The 22,537-nt window shown below is 41.2% G+C and overlaps 1 protein-coding gene across 2 annotated transcripts; it reads left to right on the forward strand.

The window, feature by feature from the left end:
- Positions 1–12,284: 12,284 nt before the first annotated feature.
- LOC109633163 (free fatty acid receptor 2) lies at positions 12,285–15,870 on the forward strand. Of its 2 annotated transcripts, none has more exons than XM_020092803.2 (2): positions 12,285–13,266; positions 13,827–15,870. In XM_020092803.2, exon 2 carries the CDS (start codon positions 14,087–14,089, stop codon positions 15,071–15,073), a length of 987 nt encoding a protein of 328 aa, XP_019948362.1. In that variant the 5' UTR covers positions 12,285–13,266; positions 13,827–14,086; the 3' UTR covers positions 15,074–15,870. The 2 variants fall into 2 exon arrangements, with proteins under 2 accessions (XP_019948362.1, XP_019948363.1); XM_020092804.2 differs by having other exon boundaries at positions 12,878–13,266; positions 13,830–15,870.
- Positions 15,871–22,537: the final 6,667 nt, after the last annotated feature.

A 22,537-nucleotide genomic window follows, 5' to 3' on the forward strand; every position in this document is an offset into this window, starting at 1 on the left:
GAACAATGACACACTGGTTCGTTATTTCTACTTGTCTTGTTTACTCGCAGCAGAATGAACAATCAGGACTTTTGTTTTACCTATTCTTTCAAAAATAAACACCTATTCTAAAACCTGAGGATCTTCTGATTTTCGGCACAAAAACAATCCGACACACACACGCTGACAGTAAGTCAAACCACAGAAGCACCTATTTATTCTGCCGTTCCCCTGAATCACAATGCTGTTTGCAGTCGTCGCATATTTCTGCTCTCTGTGTCTATAGTGCTAATTATGCATGGAGCCTGTGTACACCGAGCGCTGTTGTTGATTCTCCTCAGATAAATCTGTTCCTTCGCCTTGTTGTGGAGGTGCAGAGCGTGTGTTTGGATCACAGCTCCATCAGTCTCCCAATCCCCCGCTCCCACTTGTACGTCACCTCTGATGAACAGTCCTGCTGCTCACTATCGGAGACACTTCACGGTAGTCTAGCACTGTAATGAGTGGAGATGGAGTGCATTTGAGTACCTGCACTAGAGAAGGTTGCGGCATTGCCTACCGGTTCCAGGTGAAAGCTGTGATTTATGAAAAGTTTGCAGCGTGCACTAAACTTTGTCTTTGCAATGAAGTGGATTGTTTACCGGCTCTCTTCAGTCTTAAAACACACAACACAGTGGAACCCCAAACGCTGATGTGGCCATCTTCCCTGGGCCAATTTGCATGTAAATCTGCTGCTGTTGTTTTAGTATTGTGATTTATCGGGATTTACTCTGACTGCTCCGAGTAATTTTAATTGTTTACGCCTCCCTTTGGAGGCATAAATTAAAGGCAAACATAATACAAGTGCGGTGTGTGCAAATGTGGCATTTTTCGTACTGATGAATGCTCATTTTGTGAGTGATTCAACTGCAACAGTGAGCTCTCATGACTCAAACGTGGAGGAGGCTGCAGCAGATTTGCACTGAGAAACTCAATACCATAAAATGTCCAGTGTAATCCTAATCTAATTTTAATTCTAATTCAGTCTAGTTCAGCACATGTTTATAGTTTGAAGGCATTTTATTGTTTGACGTAACAGTGGAGGTGTCATAAGTCCCAGACAGAAATGATCCAATCTAGAATGATGTATATATATATATATATAGTGCACTCCTCCACTGAGGCCCAACAGTCTCCTTTTGAAACTATGATGATTTCACTTGATCCAGATTTCTATTTGGATCTGCACCAAATTGCACAAATGTATGAATATCAGTACCTGGGAAGGATTTTCTGAGAAATCAATGAAAATGGTGAAAAATGCCAAAAAACCCTGGATCCGCCCCCTGATCCGTATTTGCAATTTTTTTTTTTACAGCTTTGGGTCAGTCCGCACCCCTCCAAAACAGATGATATGGCGCTTCTGGTCTTTTTGTGGCCCAGACAAAACAATGTAAGCCCAAAGTTTCTCATCTGTAAAATATAGCAAGTGTGGTTCAAATATCCCAAAACACCTTTTCTTTGGCAAACGTGGTGCTCTGGGCAATTGGTTTAATCTGAATGTGCACCTAAAGTGGCTCAGGATGTAAATGGTAGTGGCCCAAATATCACTATGACTTTGACAGTGTCGTTTAAATTTTACCATGTTAAGTAGTTTTCTCCTAACACTGGTTAATATTAAACAAACCCAGACAAGAACGTAACCTCCTATGCAGAGTTACGTATCTCTGGGTGAATAAAAAGATCATGTGGCTGCCTCTCTGGTCATATTCGCTCACTGCAGTGATGCCACATTTCCTCCACCACTGGGAAAAAGAAAGAGGTCAGACATGGTCGTCCTCGTCAGGATCATCACTTAACGTCCTCTGAGATCCAAGTGGGCATCCCCGGCAAAGTGTCCTTGAGCAACACATCGAACCGCTGACCCCCTTTAGTGAATGGCACATCGAATATCAAGGGATATGAAATGAAACAAATTTATGATTAAACTTTATCCACCAGGGCAGTCCAACAAAAAAAAAGGAAAAAGACCATTTTACTGTGAAGGCACGACCCTGAATTTACAACGTCAGTCTGCCACACACATCCATCCAGTCAGAATGTCCTTGAACAGGACGGTGAATCCCCAACAGTTCACTCACTGTAAATCGCTGGAGATGGGAGCAGCTAAAATGTAAATCATGAGCTGAGAGCTGCACCAGCAGCCGGGGACTCCTCCTCATCCCACTAGGGGGAGCCATGTGAGAGGATTTTTGAGGTTATCTATTGATCATTTTCCAGCATTTGTCATCCGTGCATGGTGCAAAAGTTAAAACAAAAGCCACAGGCAAAGTTTTTCTTGTCCAGCACTGAAAAGAAAACAAGATGCATAAACTAAAATCCTGTTTACAACAACAAGGAAACCCTCGGTTGTCACAGGCCTGTGTTTGGATGTTTAAAGGTGAACTGTCGCCTTCAGGGAAACATATCGAGCACAGTGACTTCAAAGAGCTTCTTGTGTTTTATCGTAATCTTTTTGTTGATTCAATTCAGCGGAACATGTTGTGTGTCACCATGCTTTAGTCAGACTCTTGCTGATATTCCCATGTAAAAAGAAATCAGAGTCCTTTCATAACATCTGCAGGCAAATGTGTCAGTAATAATGTGCTGAGCCGTCACGTACACCTGCTTTCTCGAGAAGGAGAAGTTTTTTAGGTTTGCGGGAAATTACATCATAGCTGCTGAGCATAGATGACTAAATAAAACTTGACCCTTCCCTCAGTGGTAATAAACTTCGCATCAGTCTTTATCTCTTCTCACCATCTGAGTGTTTTTGAGGGAAACAGAAGTTTGAGCGGAAAATATGACGACAGTTCACACATATGTTTTTTTAAGATGATCAAAAAAAGAGCAGATACTAGGAAATGCAGAGCAAATTGTTTTTTGCAGCCACACATGGTTTAATTAGAACAACTCTGTGCAGAACTGAGCAGATTCAGTCACTAAAACAGTGAGCTGCACGAACAGGAAGGGAGAAAGAAATGTAACTCTCAATGCTGTTTGGTTCACTTTCTAGGTACTTTAGTTCTTTCTACTCACTTTCTTGTGAAAAGAACAACTCAGATGATTAAGGCTAAACATACTGCAGGTATATATATATATATATATATACACGCACACTATATTACACTTATAATGTGTATACACAGTGTTGATTTCTCAGGGGGAAAACTAAATGGGTGGTACAGCTCTAACTTCTGTCATGGCCACAGGATGGATGGATGGATGGATGACTTTATTCATCCCCGGATAAATTCATTTGTGACAGAAGTACAGTGATGCAAACCGGAAAGTTAAAATTACAACTCTGTTAAAAATAGCAGCTCTGAAACTTTCTGACGCCCTTTAATAAAAAGGAGAAGGTGTCACTCTGTGCGTCTGTGCACGTAGCTCTAGTGACATTTACTGGGAAAGGCTAAGTGTGAAACTGTCGTGTAACAGTAGCACAAGTAGAGAATAGCGCTAAAGTTAGTGCACAGATTCAGTGATGCCAGCTACACACTGTTATCTCTCCTGATAGACCAAGAGCGGCTGCGTCAGCAACACGGCTGAATGTGTTGACTGGAACGAGAGGCCGTTAAATTGCTGTCGGATTCAACTTTTCAGTTCATGGAGGAAGAACAGGAAGTTCCTGTGTTCATGCTCAGCTGCAGTGTGTTGTGTGTTTGTGCTCGATACACTGAAAAAAGACAACGCAACAACAAATCGCACGACACATCTGTACAATCAGTGATGGCGAACCTCGGCTATGGAAGGTACATACGTTTTCCATTGGAAGTTGATGCCGGAGTGTTTTTGTGATTTGCAAATTAAGGCCACTGCAACATGAGCGACATTACAGCTCCTCAAAGGTGAAGCCGAAGCATCTCGATCGCCCCCTGGTGGCTGGCTGCAGTACAGGTCATAAACCCTGCCTCCTCCATGTTAGTGGATGGGATATGGACCAAACCCAACTACTACATTAAGTAGTTTTGAATACACTGATGTTTGTTGATGAGTTATTTCGATGTTGGATGTTGGTGACACGTTATGATTGATGGCTGAGACTGACTCGCGATTGGTCGTGTGTGTGTATCCATGGGACCTCGCTACTGCGGCTCCACCCCCCAAGCGCTACTGCGTGGACTCTGGGTCCAAATGTACAAAATGGCAGCGTGTTTTTTTTTTTTATTTCCGGAAAGTGGCAGTAAGATACACGTCGTCGTCCATCTTTATTAAAAGATTTTTGGCAGAGACATCCATGAGATTTGCTTGTGAAAGATTGATGACAAATACACAGTGTGTGTACTGAAGGAGGGAGTTGAACTGTTGAACTATTGTGTAACTGCACAGCTGTGATCCTCCAGCTCACGAGCTGCGGACGCTATAAACTGTACTGCCCACGTTAAGTTATGATACCACTGTTACTTGATGACCCCCTCCTGACCTATATGTTCTCTGCAGTTTCCACCACACGTGTCATCATCTGGTCAAACCACAGCTCGATGTCCCTGTTAAGAAATGTGCGGCCCCAGTGCGTGTTCTTTTGAAATGCACGTGTTGTCCTACTTCTTTAGGCCGAGCGGCTCAGCCTGACAACTTTTGAATTCTAAATGTCTCTTTAACACCCACCGTGGGACCGGAGAGTTGTTTTGATTGACAGACCGGTCCACTGTAATAAATCAAACACGTTATAGCAGCTGAGGACACGTTTCTTACTGCAGTTTTAGGTCAAGTCAGACTCGTTGAAATTGGTCTAAAAACTTAAAAACAACTTATAAAAATAATAATGAAAGCTTAAAGGTGAAACTCTACTTTAGCCTCTGTATTTATCATCTATATCGGACAAATCCCAAATGAGACTGAGGTCCTAAAGTATCTTTAGTCTTCATTATAGTCTGATATCAGCCTTTCACAGACATATCTGCATTTATGCTTGTATCATATTAATATTTATTAATTTCAAGAATACACAACACTTTTATTTTCTTAATTCTACATATTTGGTTGTATTTGTGTTTTGTTTTCATATTAAGGTTTATAATAAAGTCAGTGGTTCAACTGTAAAATATCAAGCTTCTATTATATTTCTTTGACACAAGGGTATTTGAATTTTTTACCTGGCTCATATTGGTTCGCATCAGTTGAGCTCTACTCAGAAAAGTGAGCAAAGTCTATTTTCTGATGAAACCATCAGATGTGGATAAAAGCACCTGAAGGAATCAAGTAAGTTGAGAGATTTTTAAAACAAATTAGTAAAAAGTTTTCGAACATTGATTAAATATTTATACAATGTGCTTCAGGGATGTTCACATATGTTATACATTCTATATATCAACAGTATTTCATGTGACAGTTTAAATATGTTCTCTGCTTACATGTAATGTTTTAAACCCTTTAAGTGTTAACATGATGACAGGCAGTTAAAATGCATGTGATCTGCAGTGGTGCTGAAACAGTTAGTTGACAAACTAAAAGCTAAAAATATATTAATTGCTTCATGAATAGAGAAAAAAAACAAACCTTGCCTCGTCTTAGTTTGATTTCATTTGTAGAATTATTAATTAGTTTTTTTCCCTCAGACTCGTTCATTTGTAAACATCAATCCAGACTCTGCTGAGCTGTGTAGTGCTTTTGTTATTGTTGCCATTTAAAACTAAATGATTATTCAGACAAAGTACCTGATGATGAAAACAAACACTGGTCGCAGACTTGTGGTCGCAACGGTTTCCTGCTTTTATTTATGAATTTAAAGAGTTTTGGAAAATCTCTGCTTTAAAAATGTCACCACTGAGCCTTGTGAACCCGAGTTGAGCCTTTAGGGGAGTCAACAGTGACATTTACAATATTTTTTGGGCAGGGTTTACTTATATACAAATTTCTCACCATTATATATGGTTGGGCACATTTTGATAAGGACGACATTTCCTCGGGGACATTGAAGTTCTCGAGGAATTGACATTTTTGCTGACCTAAAAAAAAAAACCTGCTGTTTTTCCTATCAGCCTTTAATGTGCCTTCAAAGAAAAAGCTGAGTAAGCAAAAAGCACTTCAGAGCTGGAAACACTGTGATATACATTATCTTTTATTCATCTTTATATTCTGCAGTGGCACAGTTTTAAATATGCACAATATACACAGAACCCTAAAAGTATTAAGTTTTACTTTCTGTTTAAGACATGAAGTTGAATATATATTTAATCTTGTCTGTACAAGTTTTAAGAATCAGTGCATTTCTTTAAAGCTGAATTTATCTATATTTTCCTATTAAAAGCTCTGAAAGCCTTTGTTCCTAAATAGCCCCTTATTTCTTATTTTGTTATTTCACATGAGAGATTTTTATATTTGTGCACTTCTCTTCATTTTGAGTTTACACCAAATCAGCATTGTTCACCTGCAGATTATTATATTTATATTTAAATTATGAAATGAACTCCCCACTCAGCAGTTTTAAGTGTTTAAGTGCATTATTCCCATGATGGATTGAGATTCAGTTGAATCAGTATCTCGCTCCTTTGACCTCCAGAATCTATATTTGAAGTTGTTTATGGCAAAGAAGCGCTGGAGCAAAACATAAGCACATCGCTGCGCAGATTGTTTAAACTTATTGGAATATTTTAACGAAGAGCCCCGAGAGTGAAAACACGCGGGAGAGGGACTTCATTGATTTGAATCATATTTAAATAAAATCTATTTAAAAAAAAAAGAAACTGTGCAAAAGCATTAACTGTCTTAAGAACTACTTCTTTTAAAGAAGTGTGTTGGTGTGAGTTCATCAGCTGCAGACGTCTCATCTAAATGTTCCCAAATGTTTGCAAATGTTCCCAATGGAGATCATTAAAACTAAATTTGTGAAGTTACAGTTGGCTTCCTGCTCTCGTTCCTATTACACTGCTGAGAAATTAAAGAGGTTTATTCTGCACATCTATTGAACAATTTCACCCTCTAATCAGAGCAGTGGTGACTTTCAAGTTTCATCGACCTCCAAGAATGAGTGTGATGCCTCCGTCTCGTGGCTCCGCTCCAACCGGGGGCTGCTTTTATCTCGCCAATCACCCGCTGTTTGACAAAACCATTGATTCAACTCTCTTTTGCTCCCATAACGAGATGCATTTTAAGAGCTCGGCTTTTTGATCTTCCGAGACGTTTTTTATCTCCACGATCCAGGCTCCTGGTCCGAGGATCACTAGCTTTTCGACACCACGACGTTCCGTCAGTTCAGCTCAGTATATTTATCGCTCTGAAATGATCAACTGTTTTTTTTAAAATGGCACTGCAACCGACTTTGTATCCAGGGCCTTGAATCATAGCGGATTAATTGAGATGGATTCTGTGTGAAAGCCAGAACTAAAACATACTGGTAATCAAGGATCTAATTGTTTTGTAAGTAAGAAAAAAAAAAAAAAGGCAGGCGATTAATGGAGGCTGGTTTTCAAATAAAGGAGACATAATGGAGAGGTGAGTGGTTCAACAATCACTGTAAACAACCAAATGTTCTTTTCATGTTGTGCATATTCATCATCTTCAGGTTCATAATGAGGTGCTGGTGACGTCAGGGCTTTATTGCTTAGGAACCTCAAACATTAACGCAGCGTGACTGTGATCTCTGACCAAGCACAAACTGAACATGTATTCATATCAGCTCGGATTTTACAGCCACTTTGTGAGTCCCCCGGCAACGACAGATAATTCAATACACACCCTCGACTGGTCCCATTGTTCAGGTGTGTGACTTGGCCTCGTTCCCAGTATGGGAAAGTTTATAAAAACCAAAACAAACAAAAAGTGCGAAAGTTAAAGTATTACTTGGTTTCTCTGATTATTGGATTCAGACAAAGTCGTGTATCACCACATGTTTTTTTTTTTCCGGCTGAAACATTAATTGCACTTGTTGGCGGAGAGAGTAATCTGCAATCGGCACTTTGAAATGGGACTGTAGTCGAATTTCCTTTTGGCGTTTATGTGTGAAAAGAAATTGATGTGATCATTATAAAACTGATTAGTTGGTGTGGGTGGAGAGCCAGGGGACGAAAACCTATTTCACCTTCATGGCTTTTATGCTGAATTTTTCTTACACATTTCCAACAGTTGTTCTTTGGACTCAGGTCGTACGAGATAAGCCCGGCAGCCGAAACGTACAAGATTATCTTTTCAACACAGCTAGCTTGATTTGAATGAATGTGTCACTGCGAATAAAACGAGTCCAGCTACGTCGGAAGCGAAGTCACTCTCCAAATAGCGATGTGGTGTCTAAGCAGCCACTGAGCTCTTCTGTCGGGATGGGAGAATTATGTTGTTATTCCCCCCCCCCGCCACAAATATAAGGAAGCTTATAGGTTCATGCTCTGGGTATTAACACAGGGATTAGTGAGGGGGGCTTCTGGGACGCTCAAGTCCATGAAGCACGGAGCTGCCAACTCTTCATTGTTGAGATATCTCTGTGTGCGTAACACAATTAACCGTTTATTTCAAATACACAGAGCTCTCATAGAGACAAGATGGAGGCAGATTTCAGCAGCAGCCATTGTTAGAGTGTCACATGTAACGTGTTGAGGCCGTCGCGTCTCATCTGAAGAACATTCACAGAGGAAGCAGCTGAGTCTGTCGTGCAGATCGTAAATAAACATAAATAAACATAAATATACATGACGGCTCCGAAAAGTGAAGCCAGAGCATTTTGATTTCCATCTGGAAGCTGGCTGGTCATAAATCCTGCCTCCTCCATGTTAAGTACTAAGAAAACACAATAAATCACAAACTATGTGGACTCAGGTCTGAATGATATGGAAAAAAATCGAATTTTGATATATTTTTTTATATCAGTCGATATCAATATATATCACGATAAAAAAAAGATTAGAGGTATTACCTGACTTTGTACGATCTTTGTACGATCTTTTTTCGAGAAAATAATTTTTATATATACAATTATAAATAATGTCGTGTTTTGTAATTTGTTTATATATATATATATATAAAATATATTTTAATTCCTTCACCACATTGGACTTCAGATCATTTCAATGTAATGATAAGAACTCAGAACTTATTCAAGTACTGAACTGTACCTACATGAGTATACTGATGTATGTTCCGGAGGGAAAAGTTACGAGTTAAGATTAATATCCGCTGACTTTAGATCAACATTTCATATGAAGAACATAGAACCTAATATACAGCTGAACATTTTTGAACATTGAACATGAATGAACATTTTTCACCTTTAGCAGCAAACAGAGAAAAAAAGATGAGACATGACTTTGTTTGTTTGTTCAAACCAAAGAAACTGATGCATACACGGTTGCATATTTTTGATTACTTCATCTGATGTGTTACTTCCTCTTTCTCATAATAGCTAAACAGAGAGTGTTTCCTATAAACCGAGGAGCTGACGCAAACAAAGTCACGTCCACTTTTGTTCCACTCGTTTTCAGGCTGTTGGTAATGTATACAGAGCAGCTGTTCTCTGAGCTGCTCGTGTGTTTGAGCTCTTCAACGAAACACCGACTCTTTGTTCACGATAGAAATGACAACTGAACGAAGAACTGTCTGTAAAGTCCCTGAGCACACGACAGGTCCGTTTATTTCCTGGACCTTAACGAGGCTCACAGGGGTCAGGCCGGTTTGTGGAAGGTTTGATATTAAAAGTATAGTTGGTAATTTGCTTCTGAAACACAATCAACAAATAAAGTTGTCTGACAAAAAGAATAAAAGCTGGTGTCTGTGATAAACAAAACTAATTCGGACCAAATGAAATGATTGGACTGTCTCACTAACCAGCCCGCCTGTGGGGAGACGATAGACAGACGTTAGCGAGCGAATTACGGAAACGTGGATGTATCAGATGCTTGTTTTCAAACCCTGCTCTTGCTGTAGCTTTTCCAACCTTTAAATCCTTAAATCCTTAAATCAAGGACTACTATTAGTTTATTATTTCATTATAATTAACCGATAAGTAATTAGTTGTCTCCCCCGTATTCAGTTCTTGGTGATTACGGAACATTAAAACTCTCCTTTGAAAGTATGTAATTGATTTAGAATTAGCAGCCTGATAAAGTATTATTGCTCCCACTCTCTACTTAACCTGTGGAAAACTTAAAACTCTCAGCGAGCATCATTAACTTTATGAGATTTGGTCAAATAAAATATTAATCTAATTGAAATAAGGAGTAAAAAGCTGATGTTTTTGCAGATATTTTTTGCGGTGGAGGCCGAAGAGTCTCCCTCGCTCGGTTTCTGATATTTGAAGTCTGTTACATTGGCACCCCAATAAATCCTTCCACTCCTCCACTCCTCGCTTATATAATGTATGAATCTATCCCTGCTGCTTCAGTAACCACACAGACTGTGACTCTGCAGGCTTCTCTCTTCCCTCCTGCACATCTGAGCTGTGTCCTCGCTCCGGTTTCAGTGCTCTGTCACAAATATCATCACGATGCAACAGCTTCGTCTGATTACATTCCATGCATCCCCAGCGCTGGAAAACACCTCAGGGTCGTGGGTCTGTTGCTGCTTATTCATGACCTGTTTTTCACAAGCTGTCCGATGCTGTTGGGGAAATCCCATATTTCCCCTTCACACACAGAGCTGCAGCGACAGCTTTGTTTATCTTGTGCACTTACACAAGCTCGCACACCACACACCTGAAAGGATGTATCTGTAATGTTTATTGCCACAAGCCTCAGTGCACCCTGTAGTGCCAATCTACTACTGCTACCACTACTACACAGCAGTTAACAACAGCTCTGCTAAAAAATACTTGCATCTCTATTCCCAAACATGTCCGTCATATTTAACAGTACATTTTTGTCTCTTCGTATTCCGTAGATCTGGATTGTGCATTTGTGCTTTTCAAACTGGAAAGGCGTTCAGAGTGTGCATACTGCCACCACGGCTATGAGGCTGTATTAGTCTCTTTTACATTATACATACAGCCAAGGATCAAGACAACAAAAAACCTGACAAATAATTTAAAACAAAATACATAGACTATAGTGGTGGATGATCGGCACTGTACTGTAAAATAACTTGTGACAAGCAGTTTATGGGAAAACACTGATGAAACACTATAAACAGCATGAGAGTCTGCTTCTGGTAAAGAAAGTGGAACAACTAGTAGAGTGCCTATCTTCACCCGTTAAATTGAATAAATCTGCATAGTCGGAGAATTCATATCAGTTCTCTGAGTGTGCCTGATATTTTTCATGAAGATCCATAAATTATTTCCTGGGAAATTTGGTGAAAATGTCAGGAATCCAACATGTAATAATTTCTTGCTCCACGTCCCATCCCTCCACCGAGGGTGGTTGAAATCCGATCAGTGGTTTTTGTGGAATCCTCCTGACAAACAGCAACACAAACAAACTCAAGTAATTACTGTTGAAATGTGAAAATATCTTCATAATGTCATGATAAAGGTTAAATTCAGGCACAAAAGACTCAGTTAAAGATCTTCCATTCCTTGTCTTCCACTTATCTGGGCTCGGGTAATGGGGGTAGCCTGTTTACCACTTTTTAATATAAGAGCACATTTATTTTTATGATTACTCCTATAATAAATATACACTCTATGTTCAGCAAAAAACACCCACCCCCCCACTTAAATAAAATTTGCTCCTCTGGTGCATGAGTTGTTTTGTTTGTTGTCAGGGGAACTACAGTATTTAAATAAATCCTGGTCACGGCCAATAATCCTTGTAGTTAATAGTAGATAGAATAGATGTTAATAGACTAATGAGGTAAATAATCATTTTCTGTGTCTGTTGAGAAGAAAGTTAAAATATGTCGTATTACACCAAATGGAACCTGTTTACATTTCTCTGGAGATTTCTTGCAACAGGGGCCAGTTGTCTGTGGTTAATTTCTAAACCAGGTTATCCTGCAGTGATGAAACATCGGTGTGTGTTGCGTCAAAGTTTGTGATTGAAACTTCCCTGCAGTCGTGCTGGAAAAAAACCCCAAAATAAACAAAGCACGAGCATAGCGGGAAACTCAAAGTTGTATAATACAGTGAGATTGTGAGTCATTGATGTGTGGAATACTAATGTGCTGATTTCAGACAGGAGCTCGTCGCCTGAAACCCAAACGTTTTCCTTTTGGTCGACTTGTCTGGGCTGCGGAGGCCTGTGAGAAACTGAAAAGATCAATAGCAGGGCCAAGAAGTGACAGACGTAGTAAAAGGGGAATATCTAATAAGAAGTTGGGTCACGCAGCGACAAAATACCCAAAACTCACAGACGGGGAGTCAAGTGTTTAAGGACGAGGCTCAAGCGAAAGTGCCTCCGTGTGATTTACATACATTAAGCCACATCAAAAGGACTCTTTGTACACCTTCGAGTCATTATTACTTCAAAAGCTTGTTTCTCTTGCTCGGCAAAATGAACCATGACTACCTGCGCGTCACGCTTTACCGCCGCGCAGGAGAGACTCAACCCTGCTGCTGTGATGTTAGCTGGTAAATATGCAGAACGGGCCCCTGACCTCTCACATCTCAGGGTGTTTTTTCGACTCACAATGGACAGCCTCATCAGTCTTCTCTGAATAAACCACAAGTCAGGCACGTTTTGTTTTTCTATTTTTTATTAGCGTGTGCGTTGTGTGGCTAACCAAACAACCAGCCTCTGTTTGGACAGTGCAGCCCTCACTGCATGTTGTGAAGGGAGGGGGGCGCTCCGACGCCGGGTCACCTCCTCTGTCCAACCCCTCCTACTCGTCAGAAAGAGGGTCCTCGGAGAAGTGCGGGGCATGGATGACTAAATGTTATTTAATGACCCAAAGATCACACAGGCTCCCTCAGACCAGTCTGCACCACTCACACTGAAGAAAAAGGGCCCAGTTGTTACCACGGAAACCATGTTTGGCGAGCGTGGGTGATAAATGACAGCGATATCTCCCACCTAATAATTTCTATTATCTGCACTGGATGTTTAGATTATCATGTAAATAGTGGGATGTGCCAGGTGACAGCAGGCAGAGGAGGACGGCTGCTTGATAGAGGAGATGAAATACATGAGCAATCACCACCGGTGGGTGTGCCAAGACACACAGCAGAGGGACAAGGGGAGAAAAAACCCTGACTCGTCTTGTTGGAGGAGGAGTTGGAGGGAACATGTGCGTCCTGACAAACCGCCACAAGAAGCAAGGAGGAAGTCGAGTTGCTTAAATTAGTGGCACTTCTCTGTTTTCATCACTCCGCTGTAGTAAAAGTAAGTTTTCCCCACTGTGCCGTCGGACTATAAGAGCTGACCTTTGCTCACACATGTTCACTTGAAGGAGATCTTTGCACAAAGGGTAAGAAACCAGCTTTTTCTCTTTTTTTTTTGTTTTATTGTCTAATGTCTATATCTTAATGTCTATTTTCTTGAGTCTTCATTTTAAATGTACTTTATGACGCGTTGCAGGAATTAGATGTAGCCAAAGCTCGGAGACGCTCAACTCCCTTGTGTAGTTAAGTCATTATGTTTATGAGGGTCATCATTTTCACAACATGTCCAGTATTTGTGCATCGTGATACAGTGGAAGCTGGGAGCTGGTGATAAAAAGCATCATTATTGTGGTGTATTTACAACGCAGAGGAAGCAATAAGACGGTTTATATACAAAACCATGTGCCGGACCAAAACACCGGCTCCTCATTAAGAGATGATTCAGCTCCACAATAAACTCTGAAGTAGGGACAGAAATTAAGCAGGGACATAAAAACATAGAATAGAGTTTATCTCTGGCTTCTTCCTGTGGTTTTTAATGTGTAAAAATTATAGCCGTGCACTCTTAAGCTGAGTGTCAAATGGACAATGGGCTGAAAAAGTGAGCGGTGCTGTGTGGTAATCTCTTTCCATTCTCTCTTATCAGCAGAGCTCAAAGCCCTCGAGGAAACGATGAGCGTTGGTTTATCGGCAGGGACAGGAGAGCCACGCTGTCTCCACGGGTTTGTTCCAGGCAGCTGACCCAATAAGACGCCTCCGTCCCCTGCGGTTCTGACCGCCTGACAGATCTCACCTCCCAGTGCTGCGGTGTACTCAACCACCCCCACAACCCACTAGAGTCCAGGACATATTGATGATCTCTGATTGACTGAGTGACAGAGTGAGTGACTTACACCGGGCGCCACCATGCAGAGTTGCCACTTCGGCCTGTGCCTGTCCGTCTACATCATCACCTTCGTGCTGGGCTTTCCCGCCAATGTCCTCGCCTTCTACACCTTCTGCAAGAAAGTGAGGCAGAAGCCCACGCCGATCGACATCCTCCTCCTCAACCTGACCATCTCTGATCTCCTCTTCCTCCTCTTCCTGCCCTTTAAGATGCAGGAGGTGATGAACAACATGTTGTGGGACATGCCCTATATCCTCTGCCCGCTGTCTGGCTTCGTCTTCTACATGACCATCTACAACAGCACCTCCTTCCTCACGGCGGTCAGTGTGGATCGCTACCTTGGTGTGGCTTACCCCATCCACTACTCTGTGAAGCGACGGCCTGCGTATGCTATTGCCGCCAGCATCTTCTTCTGGTTTTTCTCCTTTGCCCACCTGAGCATTGTGGTCATCACTCCCTTTATCGGCTCTCAGAACAGCACCTCTGCCACTCCCAACAACACGAGGGAGGTGTGTTATGAGAATTTCACCAAGGCTCAGCTGAATGTCCTCCTGCCGGTGCGTCTCGAGCTCTGCTTGGTACTTTTCTGCATCCCTTTTCTGATTTGCAGTTTCTGCTACATCAATTTCATCAGGATTCTGTCCAACCTGCAGCACATTGACCGGCGCCGGCGCCTCCGTGCCATTGGCATGGCTTTAGGAACTCTGCTGGTGTTCGCTTTGTGTTTCGGCCCCTACAACGTCTCGCACATCGTGGGTTATATTACATGGAAAAGTCCCAACTGGAGAGACAAGGCCTTACTCTGCAGCACCTTCAACGCCTGTCTTGATCCTCTTATCTTCTACTTCTCCTCCTCTGCTATGAGAGGAAATGTGAGCAGTGTGATTCAAGGGTTTAAGACTCGTCTACGCATGAGCACGTCCTGTCACGTTAACTGGGACTCGAGGGGACGAAACAACAAGACTACGAAAGATAAGGAACACACAGACGACATCAATGCTATCTGACTGAAAGGGAGCTATGGACAGCTGCCTTCGCTAATTTCTTTTTACATCCCTGGAAGCAGGAAATTAATGTCGTGTTTATGTTTTTACATGTGAGAAAATTGCACGCTGCGTCGCTGTTTAACTCGTAAATGTTTAACTTCCTGCTCGGAAACGAGACAGAAGAAGAACCGTTCTGTCTGTCGGAGCAAGCGGCGGCGGTTTTTGTGCAGCGTTACGTGCAAAAGATGCAGAGACGGGCTACTTTGAACTGTCACATTCGAAATGAAAAACATTCATTACACAACAGCAGGATTTCATAAGATGTACATTAATGCAGTCGGGCGTTGTGGTGCTCCGCGGTGGAGAAGTCAACAAAAAGACTATCTAAGCAACAGCTTTGGACGTCATGTCTAAGCAATGAGAGCTAAAGCACACGGACGGTACCTTAACCACAAACAGGATGTGTCATTTGTTTGTAAGAAGATGCTCATGAGGTGTTCTGTTAAAACAAATAGAGCTTATAGTGTTAGTTGCAGCTACATGCAGCTTTTTGATCATATATTTGTGTATTTTGTACTTTGTCTTATACAATTAAGGATATTCTTGTTTACACAATGTCACATATAATTTATATTTTGGATCATTTAAATGACATTGTTTAAAACACATGTGGTACTAAAGTAGGATAAATGTATGAATATATGTATGAATACATGTCATTTGTTTGGAAGCTGTATGACAAGGGTTGTAATTATATAAGACAAAATGTAGATGCACTATTTTCATACGCAAATCATATAAACCCCTTTTTTATATAATTTATGACTCATTCTTTTGTCGGATAAGGACTATGTGTGTGTGTGTGTGTGTGTGTGTGTGTGTGTGTCCATATATGCATGAGTGTATGAAGGAATAAGACAAACCACACAAACAAATACTGTCGTACTATATTTGCGTTATTTATGACTAATATGTGCACTAGTCCAACATGAGGTGTTTGTGTGCAAGAGGAGAGATAAGGACAAACTTGGTTTTGTAGGAGCAAGCAGTGAATGTGTGTGTTGTAGGTAAATATTCAGCCATGTTGCAGCCCATGTGACTATATATATATATATATATATATATATATATATATATACTATAGGATGACATTTAAAAAAGCAGTGTAGAATAAAAAAAGGATTAAGTTATAAGCAACTGCAAAATTACTGAGCAGATAATTTTTGGGTTTTTGACCTCAGTAATCTGGCCGTGCTGCAGAAAGATCATCTCGCTCTAAATTTAATGATCATTGTCGGTGTTCGTTGCTCTCGGCAGTGTCGGCACGGCTAAAATTAAAACCAACTTCCTCCGACACGTGAATCAAGATCTCACACCACACTCTGCAAACCCAAACAATTATATCACGCAAGCGAGCGCTGGCGTCGGTCGTAATCCTGTTTCGGGAGGATTATAGGCCCCGCGAGGAGGTTGAGCTGATCACTGTATCCGTTTGACAGGTGGATCATGCATGAAGTATTCATTTTGACACACAGACCTGGAGATGCGCGGGCTAGCAGCCGCTGACACAATGAGCAAATCCGCAAACACGCCAGTCAGCACGTCACAGTGGTAAAGGGTGACAGAGATAAACAGCTTGAATGGAAAGAAAGGAGTCGGCGATGCATCGGTGTTTAGAGGATATACAGCGTGTGAAAGCAAAACAGAACACGCAGCATGTGGCCTGAACCTGGGAACCACTTTTCAAACATCAAACATGAGAGCGACACAGTTTCATGCAGCAGAATGAGCTGATAGTTCAGAATTAATTTCCCTGTGATGATGACTCTGGACTGTTATTTGTGCGATGCTGTTTGTCAAAGGTTCGTCTCCTGAGATTTGCAGAACACCCGGCTTGCCTTTTTTATTTTTTTTGTTTTCGCTCACATTTCATTTTGTAGTTCCTGGAAGGAAATAATTGGTTGTTGCGTCAGTGTTGACTTTTTCCTAACAATGTGTGATAGGTTACCGGGATAAGGCTAAAGAACAAAACAGCCCCGTGTGAATGTGTACACACAAGTGCGTGCATGTGTGTGTGTGGTTTAGGTGTGAGTCATGTTGTGGGGACCTGTTTACATAACCACATCAATAAGACCCGTCTTCCTTATGGGGATAAAAATCCATCCCTCATATGTGGAACCATGAGTTTAGGTTGGGTTTAGTTTAAGGTTAAGCTTAGGTTAAGATTAAGGTTAGGATTATTCAAGCAGTAACTGTGGTTAAGATTAGTCTCCAGGAAATAAATCAATGTGATGTCCTTTGGAGTCATTGAGACACTGTGTGTGTGTGTGTGTGTGTGTGTGTGTGTGTGTGTGTGTGTGTCTGTGACAAAGGTAGACTGGAATATTGAAGTCACATGACAGACATCATTTGCCCTTCACACAGAATTGTTCGACTGCTGCGAGGAGCGAGATCACATTAATTAATTTTTTCCCGTCAGATTATTACTCACTCACCTTCCAGCCAAGACACAAACAACCACAGCAGAGGAGAAACACATCTTAAGAATATTCCAATTTACCACCGGCTCACTTGGAGAGGCGTCTGGAACGAGGAGGGAAAATAGTGAAACGCTGATTAGCACCAACGTATCACGTTATTGAGCAGGACGGAATGAAATCAGGAAGGTTGAACTGGCTTCGCTTGATGGACGCGCACCGCCTCACTGGGAGGAGAGGTGTTTAAACATTGATTGGAAAAATCATTAATTTGTTGGAGTATTGCAGGCACTCTGTTGCCTTGGGATGATCGATGTCTGACCCACATTAACAGTCAAGAGGGGCGAACACTGAGCAGCGTGCAACCCGTGGTATATGTGAGGCCGTGTCAGAGCAGGATGGGTTATTTATTTACTATCTATTACATTATGAGAAATGTAGAGGGAGGTTGTTTGAGGGAATCCAAGGTTCCAGCAAAGAAAATCCAGTTCATTTTTAGTCATCACATGAGGTAACTGAGGATCGGAGACTGGGATGGACATGGAATTATCCTGGTTTAATCGTCAGTGCAAGAGTTGAGCAACTGAAATAGATATTACCAGGATTTTCTGATTGGATTTCCAACAAGCAAGACTATAGATTTAATGTTATGCATTAAGCTCAATCAATCAATCAATATTTATTTTTGAAATTGATCAAATGGCTGCAGGCAACGTGAAGGGGGACGACAGTGAAGATGAATCCACACAACAGTTTAAGAAACGAGGCAGAATAAAATAAGGCACTGCTTTGTAAACAGCATGTTCTGAACAGAAAGAATTGATTTAAGATAATGTGGAATTTCAGGTTAGGTATCAAAAATTCTGGGAATGTCTGACATATGACGTTAGAATCTGAATGTGCAACATGTATAATGTAATGAATTCTAGCTGTAATGAATTCCAGCTTGTTGCTACGGTGGCGAAAAACATTATTATTGTTATTATTATCCAGCCAGCTAACAGCAGACTGAGCTCACAGGGTAGGTTGAGAAATCAAATGACGAGCTCGACATTTTAAATCAGGTTATTTTCAGATTCTGGGTCAATGTTCAATCAATTCAACAACTAAGAGCAGTGTTCCTTTTTTTTTGGGAGGAAATTGCAATGACATGCTCTAAAATTGCTTCAGCAGTGACTCACCCCTCTGACAATCATCTTTTCCATGAAAAACAAAAAAAAAAGAAATCATAACCATCACAATCTGTCATAGTGAAATGACAAAAGGAAAAAAAAATATGATCTCTGAGAAAAAAAGTTGATGATGGGTACAACAAGTTTCTATTTGAGGAACATTTAAAATAGCAGTAATAAAAACTTTTCTTGAGCCACTGCCTCTGAATTGATTCTGCTTTTATTTACCCCGGGTGAAGGAGGCGGTCAGAGGGGAGGTCGTGGTGGGGTGGTCCTGCAGGTGAAGGTGAGAAGAAACCCACTGGGGGGGGGGGGTGCACCTCTGGACTGTGGATGTCCATCAACTGGAAACACTGTGGCCGGCACGGTGGCACCGAGTTCACCAACCAATCCGAGGACAGCTGGGCTCCGTCGACCAAGTGTCTGGACGGGTTACCCTGAGGGATGAGGGCAGGAAGTGTGCAGTTGGTGACTGACAGGTGACTGATATCGGCCGCTGTGCTCTGGCAGTTCCAGGTGAGGGTGAAGCAAACACGGGGGAGGCACAGGAGAGCCCACTGACCCGTCTATGGTTTCTGGGCGAATCTGGAGGTATATTTTTGGGGGGCAGGAGGTGGAGGTGGAGGAAGAGTGAGGATGATCAGATGAGATTTACATCGAGAAACCAGGTCATTGCTGCAGAAAATCCTCCTATGGAGCGAGAAGGGAAACTAGGGCAGAAATATGAAAATAGGATGCGGGGGGGGGTATTAGTCATAATGTAGCCACGAAAACAAAAGAGGATAAACATGCGTCGGAGAAAGACAAACATGACATGAGGAAAAATGCACAAATTGGAGTGAGTGTGTGTGCTTCAGAAAATGAATACATCAGTAGAACAAACAAAGAACCCTGTATTACCTAAGTATAATTCTGCTACTGAACGGATGGTTAGATAACCTTCCAAACACAAATGATCGTAATGGTACGTGAAAGAGAGTAAACCCAAAAATCTCACCCCTGAGATACAGGAGAACCCTTGGGTTGACGGCCTGAGCCCCAGAATTTATAATCTTTAAAATACAAGCAAATATAAATATTAAATCATTGATTTAAATAAAATATATATAAATATACAGTATATAGAAAATGTTCAAGACAGAAACATCATTTGTTGTTTGGCGAAGGCAGCCAAAGAAAATCAAAAGGAAGCTTCTCTTCCACATGGAAGATTTCCACATAATAATTTAGCATTCCCTCTCTGCCTTGTTTTCTGGTGAGTTTCAATTCCCCGAGCGAGATCGATACAAGGCAGCGCGCACGGTGCCGGGGTGATTATTTCTAAATTTGTCATGAAACTGCTCAGGCAAGAAGATGAACTCTGAGGGCATTTCACATGACTGGAATTTTTATAGACTGAGCCTGCATGGCCCTGTGGTGGTGGAGGTGGTTCACAATGGTGCTTGTGCGGAGCTGGAGCACAGAACAACACAAATGAGACATAATCACCAAAACACTGATTGAAATTCACGTTCGGCTATTTGTTTCTCATCCCAAGACGACCAGCTGCAGGACGTTCACCTCGCCCTAATACCACCCAGAATCCTCCTGTGCCACCTCGGCAATCCCCAAGGAGGAGGCTTGATTCTTCGGCACGACGATGCGCCTGGATGAGTTTTGGATGAGCTGCTTTTCCGGCTTCATTTTGAACCACTGGACCCTGTACTTGAGGGATTGGTGTTTGAAATGACAGGACAGCCTTGACGTTTCACCTCGCGTCACACACAGAGAGAGGGAGGATATTGTCTAACCTTCCGTCCCTCTTGGGTCGCTCACTGTCAGGGACGAAGACTGAGTCGTTCGTGCAACATGTCGTACGGGGGAACTTTTAAAAAGCGCAGTACAAATACGATAAATGTGTTTATACATCAGACAGCTGCAGGGAGAGATGCCAGACAAAGATGATCAAACAGAAAAATAACAGCCGGATGAAAAACCTGGACGTCAATTAAGTGTAATTTCACAAAACACCAAACACTGAATGTGATAAAGTGCAACTGCTTTTGTCTGAGAACTTTTTTTCCCCCCAGCCAAGACTAATGCCGACACACTTCAGTACAAAAGATTTCAATACAAATGGGTGTTTGATTGCAGCAACTTGTTGTCTTGCTTAAGTGTGATGAAGGGATTATTAAGTAAGATGATGATATTTCTGCAGAGGAGACAAGCGAAACAGTGCGTCACTCACAGCTGGAGAGGAGTCGAGAATGACGGAGCAGCCAACGCAGCAAGACTTTTCAAAACGGGAACAAATGTCTTTCTACCTTTGACTTCAATTCACTAAAAACAAGGGAGCAGAGGCAAAACTAATTCCATTTTTCATCTTCCTAATCTTTTACTGCTGGGACTCACTGCAGAAACATTGATTACTGTCACAGGCAGTGCAGTTAAAGGAGATGTACGCTTGAATTTAATATTAAAACATCTGAAATGAATATTTATAAAAAATTAAGGGAAGTACCGGAGTGTCACTCAGTAGAGTACATATCTCTGCCAAGGCAAAAATCCCCTTATGAATTTTAAATTGACCAGGTCAATCTGCACCTAATTTAACAGAAATTTAAATTTTCTTCATAAGATCCTTGGATTCTCTTTTGAAACCCTATCTAACAATGTTTAAGTAAGTAAAACAAATTCCTGGATTTGTCCCCTGATCCAGATCCACACCAAAATGGAATGTGTTCTTTCCTGACACATATCCTCCCATAAAGTTTTACAAGTTTGGAAATCCCTCCAGTAGTTTCTGAATAATCCTGCTAACAATTAAACAAACAGTCAAACAGAAACATGTCGGAGGGTAATAATCTTGCACACATTAAAAATGAATACACAAATGAAATTGAAAGAGGTGAAATAACAGATCCAATAGATCTAAAGAGGAAATTAATGTCTGTAAAATATCATGGAAATTCAATTAAAATACTGGAATGCCACTAGACCAAAGCAAACCTCCACCATCCGCTTATTAAACCACATTCAAGTTCACTAGATAAAGATTTTTATCAGGATATCTCCTAATTGCTCTTTTATATCTGTGTCCTATAAAAACAAGAGTAGTTTTTGCACAATCCTGCTAAAAACAAGCACAGATGAAAACATAACCTCCCTGGCGGAGGTAATAAGCTTGACAGATATTGTTAAATATTAATAACTGAACTTTGGGCAGCAGTTCACACAAAGACATTTTCCACCATGACTGTCCTGATGCCAATAAAAGAGGCAAACACAGGTGAGGCAGTTGTTCCGTGTTGCTGCAGCTGCTGCTGTTTTTCACTCCAAGCTCGAGCGCTGAAGTAATTTTGCTTTTACTTTGAAACTGGCCGTGTTTTAAAAAATCTGATGTCGTCAGCTTGTTTCTCCGTTGCACTGTGTGGTTGGAGTTCATGGTTGATTAATAGTTCACGCTTGAACAGGAACCTGAGTCTCCGAGACTGTTGGTGTGGAGAGAACTACACGTGTCCGTGTCTCAGCAAACATCAAAAATGACAACGACTACACAGACTGAAACCACAGCGACAAGAAACTGCTTTTTTTCCTGTGCAATGGAGATGAATCTAACAAAGTCTGTGAGATTTGAGTTTCAATTTTAAGTAAATTACTTATATTGGAGGAATATTAACACAAAAAAGCCTTCGGTCACAGAAGCTTTGTATTTATAGTTATTTATCTGAGGAACAGCTGCTCATAAACTACCACTACAAACGTAAATCAACCTTGATGCAAGTAAAATAAATAAACCTTGATTTTTTTTAAATCTTCATATTTTAGTTTGGTTCCAAGACGTGATTCATTATTTC

Source organism: Paralichthys olivaceus, chromosome 13, assembly GCF_024713975.1.
Source record: "Paralichthys olivaceus isolate ysfri-2021 chromosome 13, ASM2471397v2, whole genome shotgun sequence".
Lineage (NCBI taxonomy): Eukaryota > Metazoa > Chordata > Actinopteri > Pleuronectiformes > Paralichthyidae > Paralichthys > Paralichthys olivaceus.